Source organism: Cryptomeria japonica, chromosome 4 (genome assembly GCF_030272615.1).
Source record: "Cryptomeria japonica chromosome 4, Sugi_1.0, whole genome shotgun sequence".
Taxonomy (NCBI): Eukaryota; Viridiplantae; Streptophyta; class Pinopsida; order Cupressales; family Cupressaceae; genus Cryptomeria; species Cryptomeria japonica.
Window position 1 is genome coordinate 565281120 of NC_081408.1, and position 16299 is coordinate 565297418.

At 37.1% G+C, this 16299-nt stretch overlaps 1 protein-coding gene across 1 annotated transcript in view; it reads right to left on the reverse strand.

Annotated features, from left to right (window-relative positions):
• Positions 1–10829, reverse strand: part of LOC131036111 (uncharacterized) — a 29340-nt gene extending 18511 nt beyond the window's left edge. Inside the window, exon 1 of the mRNA XM_057967925.2 lies at positions 10661–10829. Coding sequence (XP_057823908.1) covers positions 10661–10705 — 45 coding nt within the window. The 5' untranslated portion in view covers positions 10706–10829. The remainder of the gene's footprint in view (positions 1–10660) is intronic.
• Positions 10830–16299: the final 5470 nt, after the last annotated feature.

The following is a 16299-nucleotide window of genomic DNA, read 5'->3' on the forward strand; positions in this document are numbered from 1 at the left end:
GACGGTTGTGTTCCTCTCGACAACCGTCGGGTCCTTTAAATATGTTGTGTAGCACGAAGGAAGGTAGTTGGATAGAGTCAGATCAATTGTAACCCTTGGCCGGCCATCCTTGGTCTTCTAATCTATAATAATTTCATGTGCGAATAAAGATATATTCTACTCCTGTGTCTAGTATGCATTGTCATATGTATTATTACTTCCCTATTTAATTACTAGATATAACAGTAAACGAAGGAGCTTATCAACAAGCATCAAATGATTTTGGTTAATTCTCCATCTATCTCATCTCATCAAGCTTTTCCTCCCCATGCAAGAGAACCATCGTTCAAGGTCTTCCCCTTTGGATGCCCATCTATGCGTGAAAATTGTCCCATAATGTGATCATACTCATAAGAAACAAGGCTTGGATTCTACTTCTGGACTGATTTGTTCTCCTCAATGGGGTATCCCTTGTTGGGGCTGTGCTTGGGTTTCCCTAGAGCAATACAAATGGATACAGAGCAGTTTTCAATTTCTAAAGGCGGTGTGATAAGGCTTCTTATACTCTGAGGCCTGGCCATGTCTCCTCAATCTCCTAGATTTTGGAGTCATTCCCCTCTAGTGAAGTGTTGGATGGTGATGCAAGAGCATTTGGGTTGAACAGCAATCCTGCAGCTTTTTCTACTTGAGGTTGCAGGCTATTTTATTGGTCACCTTTGCTCAATGCAAATTATTCTAAGCTGGTTTTGGCAATTTTTCCCATGTTCACAACTTATATTTTTAAATTCTTCCTCTTTGCTGATTTATTTAATTGCTGCCTTCTCCACTAGCAGCGGTAGTTTTACTTTATTGGCATTATTTTCCTGCCTTGTTTACCCATATCAGCTAGGCAATTAAATTGCTTTTAATATGATATCATTGGATTATTCCTTTTTAGCGATATCCAACTCCTCACAAGTTATTTTGATTATATCTTTTGGATGTGAAGGCATGTTCTGACTGTTACTTTTTAATATTTATTGACCTCTAATTTTGGCCAGTGACTCCTCTAACTAATGCCCATCATCTTCTGACAGATTGGAACCAAATTTCGGGGAAAATGAGCTGTCTTAGGTTTTGGTTGTTGTTTTTAATGATCAACAGTGCTGCGAAGGCAATCTTTTGGAAAAGGGTTGCATTTGTGATCATGGAGGAGAACTGAGCATGGAAAGTACAAAAATTCTAAAAAGATTGAGGCCTGCAAGCCTGTAATGCTTGGTTTCTGATGGCCTGTGTACCTATGTTTATATTGTCGATAAAGCCTGTGGGCTTATTAGTTTCTTTGAAACCCATTTGTTGGAAATATGAGTTGTTGTTGGCCTGACAGTTCCAGTCATTCAAAGAGTTTGATAGAAGACCAAAACTGAAAATAAACGAGAAGCCAATTATGTTAGTTGGCTGGTAGAAATCGGATACTTGAGAAATTGGTTACTTGTCTCATGTATCAAATTTTAGACTGCATCAGAATCTCGGACTTAGTGGATACTTGGAAGATAGTTTCCAATTAAAAGTCCTCTAGTAGAAGAAAGTACTCTCAAGTCTCACACAAAGAAGGGGGTGGCTTAGCACGCTATTTTGGTTGGAATGTTTGAATGTGGCTGGTAAATGGGTACCCTTTGTAGTTTGGGGTGTTTTAGTTTTGTGGACTGTTGGCTTGTTTTCTAGTTGTTTTGTATGTCATTCATCCCCTTCTTTGTTTGAAAGTAATCTTTTTTGGGCAAGAACTCCTATAGAACCTTCACCATATTATCAAAGAAAGCCTTAGGCATACTGAAATAAACTGTAGCATCCCTTGGCTAATCTGACCTTGTTTTGCTTATTTGAACCCCAAGGAATATTGTCAAACACTTGTCATGAGACTTTTGTATTTGCTGATTGTGGTTTCTTTTTGATATTCTGATTCATGAGATGATAATATGCATTCATTGAACTCAAAAGGTCATATATCAAAGTCTGAAACTAAATGAGAATGCAATGTAACACCTACCACTAACCTTTCAATGACAATGTGTAACTGAAATCATATGAAATATGCATCTACAGCTGTTAGACATTTCTACAAACATTTGGCATGCATTCTAAGAGACCAAAATGCACTTACAGCAGATTGTCATTAACACAAACACTTGTCATACATACATGTAATTCCCACGTGCCAATGAGTGGTACTAACAGCAATAAATGTAGCCTCCAACAATCTGAAAATCGCTCTTCAAACCCCTCTGAATTTCTGTAGATTAACTCTTCTAAAATGCATTAGTACTGTAGCGATTTACTATTCGTGGGCACCGTAGCGATTTACTATTCACGGGTACTGTAGTGTCACTATTCATGGGCACTGTAGCAGCTGATAAAAGCCTGCAATCTGCTCTTTAATGGCTGCCAAGTAGAAGCCACAAGTCTCTAATTGATCAATCTTTAAACCCCTTCAAACTCTTGATAAAATTCTCCAACTTTAAGCACAAATATAACTCCTGGATGAAGTTCTCCCGAATGCCACAATTCAGTGGATATTTCACCACTTCACAGCAGCTGCAACATTGAAGAGTATCACGTTCTCCAATGGCCTGGAAATTCGAAACCCTTGGCTTCTTCCTCTCCAAAATTCTTCAAGTATCAAAATGCATAATTCACAATTTTGAGGTTCAAGTTCTTCAAGACAATATATATATTTCCCTCACAAGTTCGATTTCTCCTTTTGCTCATTAAATGATATTAAATGATAATAAAATTAGATGCACTTTATCATTCAATAATTACCTTGATTTGAGAGTCTAATTAATTAATTCCAATGGCCCCAACTTATGATCCCTTGACCCTCACTTAAGTTATAATATAAAGTTTATATTATAACTTAATAATATAAACTCAAAACCATTAATGTTTATTTAAACTAAATAAACATTAATATCTCCATTATTACTCATCCTTTTTGAACGCTGTCAGAACTGGGAGCTGACATGATGAAGCTGCATATGACCATACCCCTTTACTAAAAATAGCATGGGTCCATCTCTAACATCTCTGACTTACTATAGATAGTAAGTAATGCATACGGAGTCCAAATGAAGCCGAACGAAAGCCAAACCTACAAAACTCTAACCACTAGAGAAGCTGCATTCCTCAAAGGACCCTCTATTCAATCTTATTAGCCTACGAGGGTCAGTAATAGGCTAATCCCATTGAATATCTGATGTCAACAAAAAGGGGACATCACATAAACTTCCATTTGTTTGATCCAAATATCAAAAAACTCAGCATGTTCTTGCCCATCAAAAGATTTTTTTCTACTTTCTTTCAACTTTAAACAGTGCATGTGTAGATTTTACCTAAATCTCTTCATCACCTTCCAAGAAGGTTTCTTGGTCTTTTAAGTTTTCACCATCATCTTGTCTACCAAGTTTTTGGGGGGTGCTCTCACTACTAATCTTAGCTTATTCACTCTTATTGTTGGTTCTAATGTTCTTTTTGTTGCCTCACCCAATTCTATTTTCTTGTACTCATCTCCATGTTACTCTCAAGGCCAATCACTCTTTTTTCAGACTTTCAAGGTTCTCCATTTTCACCTCTTTACTCCACCTTCGAGTGGAGATATCTGGAATGCAAGGCAATTGCTCCTTATCTTTTTGTGACCTAGTAACTGTCCTGCAAAAAGTCAATCACACAAATTGCAGAAAGATAAATACTGCTTTGATGCCAAAATGATCCATAGACTCTCAACTTGTAGAAGAATTAAAGAATCGGAGATTAATTTATTTATTCTATTACTGTTCTACTTGATTTATCAAATGGTAGCTTTTAAGAGAGATGAATGTTGTTGCAAATCAGGAAAATAACATGCTGGAAATTAAAGAATTCAACACAATAAATAAAAATTTATTTTACCCTAGAAACCCTCAATGAGGAAAAAAACAGCTTTGGTAGTGGCAAATGCACTTATACGATATAAATATTAAAAGATTGGGCAAGTACAATAAATTGCTATGAATGTAATCTGCGCTTTGCTTCAATGGATCCTACTGATACAAATGTCAAGGCTCCAATTACAACAATGAGCTAGCTGGATTCTCCTCTATTCGATCAGTATAACAATCTATTTTTCCTCCCCTTCTTAGAAACATACTTCCCACCTCTATATATAATTATGTTAATGCTAGAACATCCCTTGCAGGCCCTAAAAGTATCCACCAGAAGCTGGCAGCGGAAAATTCACCTCATCATTTCAAATTCCATTGGGCACAGTCGAGGATCAATCCCACAGGTGTGGATTTGTTCCAGACAATCAGATTTGACCCAGCAAAATTGAGAATGTCTTTTGTTGACCTTTTCCTGAACTTATCTTACTGTTCATATTTTTCTTTACAGTTTTCATAATCCTTATGGATCAAGAATGGATTAAAAGAAAAATGAAAATCTCTTGTGCATCAAAGTAAATCAAATTCTGGTTAACAGACAGTATATTCAGTTACACTTCTTGCTCCAACTCTATTCTGGCCACTTTTGGGTTTGGTCTAACTGAAGTTGTCCTTTTCCATGGTTTCCCCTTAATGCTGCCCTAAATTATTGATTTTTTTACAGTGTTCCACGGGGACGCATCCCCCCCTTTTTGGCCACGTCTCCCTGAGGGGGACGTCTCCAGGACGGGGGGACGGGGACACGACGTCCCCCGCCGTCCCGCCACCGCCACCCAATCGCCGCCAAAGACATGGAGACGTCTCCACATCTCCCAAGGAGACGCCCAAATGTCTCCCGTCGCCCCCACGTATATGCAATGTTTAAAATTAAAAAAATTTTAAAAAGTGACTTTTTGGGGGGTTAAGGGGTAACGCTAATTGGACGTGGGCCAATAGAAAAATAACACTCGACGCCTTTAGAAAATAATAGAAGTATTTTTGGCCTCGCGGGGCACTGCCCCCAAACCCCCATTGAAAAATATAGGGGGAAACCGCGCCAATAGAAGTAGGGAAAATTTAACCTCCGAGTCTGATTAGGCTCCATATAACAACACAATTAGCATTGAAGAAATCTTGGTATTTAGATTTAGTATTTCAAATTTCCTATAGTCTCATTTGAAATGTAATTTTTATACTGTAATATTGTCATACATCTTTTCAAGTACTATATGTATATGTATAACTATATCAGCACCACCACCCCACCAACCCCCCGCCGCCGTCCCCCCATCGTCCCCAAACTTAGGCCCTTGGTCCCTGTTGACGTGTTTTTTATGACAACGTCTAACACAGAAAAAGTTGCCTAATGGTCACTTCACTCTCTCTTGATTTAAGTACGATTGTGTGCTAAGATTGCAGGAAGATCAAACAATCAACTCCAAGGTTCCTTTATGCTACGGACGTGACTCAGTTGGCTGATGTGTTTGTTGGTAATCCAAGGGGCCTTACGTTTGCATCATTCTTTCACTTCTTTGTTGTGGCTGGAACTCCATCATCGGATGTGGCGATTATGCGATGTTGTTGCTTCGAACGGACTAAAATAAACTGAAAGTAAAAGGGAAAGGGTTTAGAAGGATCTAAATCTACTCCTAAGGGTAGTGATAACAATGAATAGTGCTTTGGTGGACAAATTCCAAATAAACCAAGCTCTGCTTGGCCAAGTTTAACTACAACTCCACAAGAACCGGTGCAATCTTCTGGGGATGCTAGAGGATTTTCAAATCAAGAAAGTACATTTGAATACCCAAAACGGCGCAATCCAAACGACTATCCACAATCGAACTTAGCACGAATTTAGGGGGCTCAGACTAACTTTACACTGCAACTTACAATCAGCAAGATGCAAAAAGTATGAACCATGGAAATTCATCACACCATTACATTCTCCATTGAAATCAAAGCACTTTACTATTTCTAATCTAAGTGAGGACGGTGAAACCATGCAAGTCTTGAAAAATAACTTAAGTGGACACCATCAAAGAACAGTGTTTCACTGTTATTATCTCAAAACTTATCGCAACAATTTCATACAAAGCTCCCTCCTGTTACAAATGAGGGGGGTCACCCCTTTATATAGGCCTCAAGCCACGATTACATGCAAAACCCTAATTAGGGTTTGCCCTAAAGATTCTCCACTCAAGATGCAACAAGGTGGGAATCTCCAATTAATAACCCATCATGCCCATATACAATTAATTCCATCCCATTACAATTAATTACATTCCAGAAGCGCCCACTATGCAATGAATGTACCCTCATGCAAAAATCGCCCGTGATGCCATAAATGTACCATCATCTTCTGAATGTGACGGTTGCATGCAAAAGGAATATGTCATAATGCCATAAATGTGACGGCTACATGCAAAGAGATGCTTCATTAATTCAACGTCCGTTGACTCGGCTGCCACTTGGCGAGAAAACCTTGGAGAAAGAAAACTTCAAGAGAAAAGAATTTGATCCATGAAGAATTTTTCTTGAAGTTTCTCGAACTTTCCTTACTCTCGAGGAGATTTTCAACAATTTTCCACCATCTCCTATTTTTTAGGAAAATTTCCAAATTAGGGTTCCATGGTCCAAGAGAGAGAAAATTCCCTCACGACTCCAAGTCTACCATCATTTTCAAATTTGGATGATTCTTGATGCCCGAGAATGGATTTTTCAATTTTTTCCCTACGGGGGAATTTCTTGTTCAATTCATCCCTGATTCTTTCCTTGCCAAGAAATTGTTTTGTTTTTTTTACCTTCAATTCATCCCGGTGTGGAATTCATGTTGTGAAGGAATTCTCCTTTGGGAAGAAATTTGTTCCTTACCCTGAGGAAGGAAATTCTTCATGCCTTAGCCAATTTTCATGATTTCCAAGAACTATGTCCTGAAGGAATAAATTTCAAACACTTAGTCAATTTTTCACCTTTCTTGGAATTTTGTCTTGAAGGAAGGAATTTCCGACACTTAGCCAAATTTTCACCTTTCCTAGAATTTCTTCTTCTTGGGCGGAAATTTGCACTGGCGGAGGATTCAGCGAATTTTGTGAATCCTCCATGCTTCCTTGGTTTTGGCGCTTGTCCTTCATCTTGGGCGGAATTTTGACTTGGTGGAGGATTCAATGAAATTTGTGAATCCTCCATGCCTCCTTCATTTTGGCGCATGTCCTTCATCTTGGGCGGAATTTTGACTTGGTGAGGATTCAATGAAATTTGTCCGCTTATCCTTGCCTTCTCCACTTTGGCGCCCAAGTCCACATCTAGGCGGATTTTCCCATAGGCCAAGGATTCATGAAATTTGTCCGCTTATCCTTGCCTTCTCCATTTTGGCACCCAAGTGCACATTTGGGCGGATTTTCCCATGGGCCAAGGATTCATGAAATTTGTCCGCTTATCCTTGCCTTCTCCATTTTGGCGCCCAAGTCCACATCTGGGCAGATTTTCCCATAGGCCAAGGATTCATGAAATTTGTCCACTTATCCTTGCCTTCTCCATTTTGACGCCCAAGTGCACATTTGGGCGGATTTTTCACTCTGTGGAGGATTCATGAAATTTGTCCATCCATCCTTGCCTGACCCATTTTGGCGCCCAACTGCATCCTTGGGCGCTGTTTTCACTCTGCCATGGATTCATGGAATTTGTCCGCTTTGCAATTTTGGAATGACTTCCTGAACCTTGGTGAATTTCTGAGCTTTCCATTTTAGGCATAGGTTTCCAACACTTGATCAATTTCTGGCTTTCTTTGTCTGCTGTCTAACTTTCCGGAATTAGAAATGTCTGCGAACGTCTGATCCTTGTCGCCTTGTCTGACTGACCCTGCCAATACTGACTTTCCAAAAATAGAAACCTTCAAAGTGTCAGCGTTAGACCCCTAGACAGGGTGCAAGAATGACTTACTATAAATAGAAACTTACTAAAAATAGAAATTACTAAAAATAGTAAGTTTGTTTTTGGCAAAATGACAACATTCCGGGACTCAGAAAAATCCCTAAAAAATAGGGACTTTCTAAAAATAGAAAGTTGCTCTGTTTGGGCTCAAATTTTACTGAGAGGTCCCTTGAAGGGACCTGATTCCAATTGTATGTTCAGTTTTCTCAAAACACTAACAGAAACCCCTAAAATCTAGGACAAAAGGCAGAAATCCTAAAAAGGGACAAAACAGGCCCTAGACTTCATAGAACTTGCTCGACAAAGAAGCAGATCAACTCTAACTGATCCCCAAACATCCACAAGGCGGAGAGAGACTGACAAGACTGCCACGAAAAGACCCAACAACAAAAAACCAAAAGACTAGAAAGGCCTAAAAAGTAGGGGGTCTCCATTTGCAATGGGGCGATGTGTGAAAACGTCACAACATCTAATTTCCTATAGTCTCATTTGAAATGTAATTCTTATACTGTCATACATCTTTTCAAAACTAGTTTTTCAAGTACTATATGTATATGTATAACTATATCAGCACCACCCCCCCGCCGCCATCCCCCCGCCGCCATCCCCCCGCCGTCCCCAAACTTAGGCCCTTGGTCCCCCGTCCTGGAAACGCGTCCCCAACGCTCGTGGAACACCGTTTTTTTATTATATGTAGTCCAGACTATCAACCATCTATATAATGATTATGCTGACCTAAATGATTGATTATTTTATTATATGTACTCCAGACTATCAACCATCTATATATGTAGCCTGATGGATGTCACCACCCACAAATTCTGCCGAGACAAATTGGTATCCATCTTCTTCTGAATATAATGAGAAAACAAGCAGCCCCAAAACGTTTCTCAAAAAACAAGCTCTTTCCATTTCTTGAGAGACCAGCAGTCAAATGAGTTACATAATCTACTGCTTATTTCAAGTTTGGCTTTCAAGTTCTGATCCAACAGAATCTGAAGCTACAATCTCCCGTGACTCTGCTACTTCCACTTGTCCCAGTTCAACCACTGATCCAGGTAGCAGTTTGAGGTAATCTTCTGATAGGATATAGAAAAACTAATGCATCACCTTGCTTGCATCATAACTTCACTGCCATAGCTCAAAACAACATCCCAAATGTGTTGGAGAGATTAGAACGTGTACCACTTGATGAAAGGGAACTAATGTAAAGCCAACAGGCGTATGTGTCTTATCTTACTGTTTGATCCTGATTTTGATACTAATGTCATATTTATCAATGATGTTTGACTGTGCATTTTGCTTGCGTATGTTGTGATTTTATATGTTGAACTCTCTTGGTGTTTCAACGTCACTGTTTTCACTTTAAATGTTGATTATGATTGTATCATCTAGTTCAGCACTATCATTTATTTTATGCATCTTTAATATCTGGATCATGCTAGATATAGTTGATTTTCAGTCAGATGCAGTTGACTGACATTATATTCTGAAATATATCACATTTGTTGTTTTTATATGGTATTTCGGCTATCCTTGTATTATGCAGAGATGCCTGATGTTTTAACTGAGTGTGCAGGCACAAGTTCCCCAATAGAGATTAATTTAACGATCAGTTTGGTTAAATATCACATTGAGGTAATTATTTTAAAAATTGTAAAGTTGTCATTTTTTCACATTGTCCTCAAAAATATGGAAGTGGAGCAGTAATTTTCAATTACCATGAGACCATAATCACGCAAATTGCTCCTCAATTTTTTATGCAGCAGCAGCTGAGAAAAATTAGAAGTCCCCCTTGCATGGGCTTAGTCCATTACAAAATGGTTGCCAACACAACAACCTGGAACTATCAAGATCAAGAGGAGCCATAATTAAACGTCACATTCCTTAAAATTGGAAATCCATATATATTATTACACACTCGAATCCAAATATGTGTTTAGAGCATGACAACCATTGGAATCATCTCAAAAATATAATTAGTCAAGTAGTCTAATGTCTATACCGTCCCTCTTTATTACTTGGTCTTCTTCTAACTTCTTGGTAGACCTGAAATGATCTCAGGTTCTTGATGTAATATGTCATTTACCATTGTGAGTCTATTGAATACAGGCATTGTTACCTAAATGTGAAATCCTTTTATAGCTTTAAAAGTTTTTGGGTGAGAAAAGTGCCGCCTTTAACACAGTGTCAGATAAGCTTATGCCGCATTTTTCATATTTGCAAACTTGGAATTCAATCCAATCACACCATTACTCCACAGCCCAAAAATTTTTGCTGTTATTATGAGGAGCGATAATATTTTGAACCGAGTGATGTAGCTTATTAGCTTTTTATGTGGAACGTGTTTTCACAGTCCTCCCCGTAATCATTACACCATAAACTCGCCTAAATGTTATAGCCATCGTATTCGGATTCGAAACTAATTAACTATCTTATTGCTCGAAGGAAAAAAAATTGTTTTCACACTATTGAACGTCTTCCCAAAAAAATGTCAAAAAATCAATTATCACCCATGCAAACGCTCTGAACGAGCAGCAAAAGGATTTGAGAAGTAAAATTTCCTCGAAACTGAAATTTAGCCTAGTTATTTCTTTAATTGCTCTAACTGACCACACATTACTACGAGTACAGATTTAAGCCGTGAATGCTCAAAGAAAAAATATTTATTAGCTTTGCTTGCAGTTCCTTAGCTAACCCTACTAAATTGTGGACCGGTTATTAGTCCAAAAAACAAAGGTAAAATTGCCCGCTCGGAACAAAAGCAAGGGCTAAGAGATTGCATTGAAAAACCTTGGAGGTAAATACTGATAAAATACCTCGACTAAAGTAACCTCCTCAGGCGTATCCATGTCCTCTTCCATTGTTATATAGCAGAGATTAGGCCCAAATAGCTTCAATCTGCAAAACCTTGAGCTGCAGCAGACGCCGAGGGCTTAATTCTTAAGGAGTTACTTAGCAAGAGGGAAAACAAAGGTATAATTTATATATAAAAGGGCAGTACAGAAAATTTTCTGTTTTATTCCACATTCATTTTTAGCGTCTTTGTCTATTTAAGATTATGTCCAATTTTTCACCATTTGGCTTAATTGTTTTTATTAATTACCTTGTGCTTTTAATGTTTAAAAATTATTTTTTATTTATTTTTCTTTTATTTTTAGTCTATTATGCATATAATTTTATGATGAAGAGTTACTCTACCCAATGCATGTGCATGGAACAATAACAAAGATATTAGACAAATACAAGAGAAAAAATAATCAATTTCTATTACTTTCATGACAATGAATTACAATACTCATAAATTATAAATTATAGTCACATGGGCGGCTTTCTTATTACAAGAAATATAATTCTATCAAGAAAGATCTACAAGTTGAAGCCACAATCCACATGACCAAATTGTCCTCTATAACCCTTGTTTGTCTTCTTTATCATGGAAAGTATAACTGCCCTAGAATGTTCCAAAAAGTGTGGCACCCATTTTGGGTACCAAAAATCCAACCATACATCTTCCTACTCAAGAAGATATTTTATTGGAAATTGGAAATTTGGATTTTGTTAGAACAAATCCTGAGAGCCATAACTTTCGATCTGACCATTGGATCTTCAATCCTTATATATCATTGGAAAGCTCATGAAGAGATCTGTGACGCTAAATTGTGCAATTCATAATTCGTCCAAGTACTGGACCTATAGAAGGCTTCTAAGGGCATCACTTTTGAGTTTGAAATTGTATTGGAGAAATTTCCCAGAATTAAAAACTTGAATATCTCCTGAATGCCATAGGATATTGAGATGATTCTTACACCTCATTTCATATTTTAGTTTCACTCCTTGGGGTAAGTTTTTTAGGTTCATACGTGCAAAAATGAAAACTTATTAAAAAATAGTAATACTGACATTTTAGCCCTTATTGAGAAAATAAATAATATTTTTGGGTGATGCAAGATTGCTCTCACCCTGGATGCTCATGTTGTTGGCATTTTGAGTTTATTGGCATTTTGCATAGAGATTGCATTAATGATGTGTTGTCATTGATGTCAATTGAACCGGTAAAAGGTATTCATGTTATTGTTGATATTGTTGTTTTTGATATTGCCTAGTAAATAGTAAGAAGAGAGTTGTAGATGATGTTGTAACCGGTATGTAAAGTTTATGAGTTGAACTAGTGAACCGGTGTAAAGGGTCAAACCATTCTATGTAATGTAACCGGTAAACCCTATCAGTTGTTAAACCCTAACTAATCAAGTTTGTTGGTTTATTATCTGATGAGCGGTAATGTTGGAGACACATGTGATCATTGTATGAGGATAAATTCAAATTGGTTTGGCGTGTTTGCTTATTGTCTAGGGAAGGAGTAAAGAGGATTGCATTTAATGCACATGTGATGAGTTACAAAGTCCAATGGAGCGGTGATCATGGAGCGGTTGGAATTATCTTGAAGAATGTGAAGAGATTGTTGTGATTTCTAATGGTCAAGATTGAGTCGACTTGTTTGTAATCTCAATGATGAGAATTAGGCATTTGTTGTGTTACCGACCTAATTGATTTGTATTTTAAGGTCGATGAAGTTGTTTGTAAAGGTTGTTGGAAAGATTGGTAGTAAACCTGTTGAGTGTGTGGTTGCCCAACTAGTGAATGGATCTGCATTTTTGAGTGAAGGCAGATTGAAGCTTAGAAGGATCTAATCAAGCAAATGTAGTGCTACTTAGACAGATCAAGAAAACCCGTTGTTTTCTAACAATTACACCAGAAGTAAAATCCCTTACCGGGTAAGCTCTAACAAGATTGGTTACTCATTAAATCCTCTAACAAGGTGGTCCATTAGCTTGGATTCTTAAATCCTCCGGCGAGGTTACTCCATAAGGGTATTGTGCTTCTAACAAGGCATATTTGTAAATCCCTTAACCGAGTGATTCCTAACCGGAATTAGTTCTTAACGGGACTTATTGTAAAGCTCTAACAGGCTTTGGCTCCTAACAAGGTGAACTTCGAAAGAGTTCAGATAGCTATCCGTGTGAGTCTCATCTCACTATGGTTTTTACCTATTTGGGTTTTCCGCGTATAAACATTTGTGTCAAGCGGTGAATGCTTTTGTGGTTGTGATCTTATTTGTTGATTTGGTTAATTTCTGATAAGGCATGTTAAGTAGAAGCATTGGTAGATGAATACGTTGAGTTAAGATTAAGCATTGTTGATGTTTACAAGATTGAAGGTGTTTACTGTTAAAAGTTGTCATAACAGTTAAACCGGTTAATGTCAAGTATTCCTAAGAATATTGATCTTGACTGAGATATGTTTACTTTGTTTGACTGAGTTTGAGCTTGGGAACTTTGTATCAGTTTTTCAATATCGGATACTTATTCTTTCATCATACCATCACATGCATCATTCTATTTGCATAATTTGAGTTTAATAAATAAAATTACAAATAATAAGTGTATATGTTTGATAGATAGATACAAACACAATAAAAATAACTCTACACATAAGTGTCTTAAACTCTACACAAATTGTGACAATAATATTAATATTCTTATTGAATCATGTTTAAGACACCATCATGTCCCAAAATAAAGACTTTAGCTCAAGATTTGTTCACATAGTGTTTATACACATTGTTGGAGTTGCAAAGAATGTTGTTGAGGTTACATAGTTGCAAAAGATGTCATTATGTCTATGTAAACAACATCTTGCCTAATAAAATTCCATCATCCATTAAATCATTTTGATTGACACAAAGTCAACAAAATAGAGTCTAAATGCATACTTCCTTCCCTTGAGCTTCTCATCTACCAAAACCATCTTCAAGCATCAAACTAGAGATGCTTTATCATCCTTTGTTGCTTTTCTTTCTAAACAACCTCTTCTTTTATCCACCTTCTCTTCCCTCATTCCACTACTACTCCTCTTCTATGACTTTCCTCTCATGTCATTCTTCATTCCCTACCTATTTTTTCTTGGTGCTTCTAATCCTACTTAATCTCAACACCTTCGTTCGTCCTCTTCATTCTTTTTCCCTCATACATTCACTAATTCCCATGAAATCCCCTCCTCTAGTATTGTTCCTCCAACTTTAATCTATGTCATTTCCCTTCTCTTTCCTTATATTGACCACCTACGTTATGCTAATCAACAATTCCTTCATTCCTCTAACCTTATACCTCTTACCATCCTTAACCAAGCTATGCACATATGACCCACTCTCATTCACCCCTCTCTACATACCTATATCTCTCCAACCTACACTCCCCTTTTCACCCATTGCATGCCTCCTTCCACTTCTCCTATTAATATTTTTCTACAACACATTCTTCACCACTTGGACTCCATGCAAACCAACTTAGATTGCATTCATTTCTCTTTGTGAAAAGATAGTATTGTAGACCTCCTCATAACCCCCTTTCCCATGACATCATTGCATACACCTTTTATGAGGTTCATGGCCCCTTGCTTTGAGATGCACAATGGAAAAGACAACCATGTGACCCATATTCAATCATTTAGTTCACTACCTACTAAAAAAAAATATGATGGTCATTTGTTCCTCGGATGTTAAAGGACTACATGTTAGAATGTTAGTATTGTCTTCTACATAGTTTTAAATGTTTGTAACCCAAACTAGCTAATGCATTTGTACAACACTTTCAAATCAAATCTGGCTTGAAAATCACCTTTTTGAATCTTGTACGATGTAAACACGGAAACATGAAGCATGATTATGAATTTATATCCCACTTTCAATAATTGTCAACCAAAATGCATTACTAGATTTTTTGTGATGGTATATATAATATTCTTTTATGAGCATCTCCCTATCACAAATCAATAATGAAGTATCTAGTTTGTGTGTTAGGCTCAAAGACTATAAAATTAAAAGATCGATTTCTAACCCCCTTCCCAAGTGTTGACTTAAGGAAGAGGTTAGTTATTTTTTTTCATGTACTTCACAATAATTTAAATTATAAAAAGAATACCCACGATAGAATACCCTAGCTTTGAATATTTTGAATTTCTCTAGTGCTTTAGATTTCTCCCTTATAAAAGTGACCCACATCATTCTAGAATAGTCATCAATCAACAACATAAAGTATCTGTCACCCTGCAAGCTTCTCACCCTAGAAGGACCACATAAATTAGTACACACGAGATATAATATCCCATTAGATGTATATTGTTTGCTCTTGAATGAAATTTTTGTTTTCTTTCCCAATTGAAAATATTTACACACTGGATTAGTAGGCTTCACTATTTTAGGGAGATCTCTAACAACTCAGGTATAACTTATCTTAACCATGCAGTCAAAATTAACATGACATGTCCTCTTCTGCCACAACCAACTTAATTTAACCCCCTAATTCTGATAGAGGAGGAGAATTCACTTCTGGTGAGTTTATTTCCTTTTGTGAAGAGCATGGAATTAGGAGACAGTTATCTACTCCGCGAACCCCTCAATAGAATGGAGTTGTTGAAAGGAAGAACATAACTATTTTGGATGTTGCTAGGACCATGATGATCGAAGGAAATGTTCTGCATATCTATTGGAGAGAAGTTGTTAGCACTTATGTGTACACATTCAACCGGGTGCATATAAAAGGTGATTCTGGTAAGACCCCTTATGAGTTATGGTTTGGTCATGTTTCTACAGTTAAATATTTCAGAATCTTTGGAAGAAAATGTTATATCAAAAAAGATGAGGATATAAGAAAATTTGATGCAAGATGTGATGAAAGAATCTTTTTGGGATATTCTACTAAGAGTAAAGCCCGTCGGTGTTACAACAAGGAAAATTTGATGCAAGATGTGATGATGGAATCTTTTTGGGATTTTCTACTAAGAGTAAACCCTATCTGTGTTACAACAAAAGGCTGAGAAAAATAGTGGAAAGTGCAAATGTGAAGGTTGATGAGTGCCATGAGAAACAAATCAGAGCACACGGATATGAATCTGACTATCAGGATGTTAGTTCAAAGCAAGTGCAGACTTAGAACATAAAATAGAGTGATCTGGAAGAGTTAATAAATCCAAATGTTGTTGGCAATGAAGAAGTTCAAGAGACTGAAAATCTGAACAATCAAAAGACCCCCAGGTATGTAAGATTAAATCATTCAGAGAATCAGATTATTGGTGATAAAATTAAAGGTGTGATGACTAGAAGAAAAATTCTTATTGAAGAGACATGTATGATTTCCAAGATTGAGCCTAAAGATGTTGTTGAAGCTTGTAGAGATGAAAATCAGGTAAAAGCTATGGAAGAAGAGTTAAATCAAATTGAGAAGAACAATACATGGGAACTTGTTCCGAGACCTAAAGACAAGAATGTAATTGGTACTAAATGGGTATTCAGGAATAAATTGAATGAAGATGGAGAAGTTGTTAGAAACAAAGCAAGACTGGTATGTAAAGGATATTCAAAGATGAAAGGAATTGATTTTGAGGAGACTTTTGCTCCAGT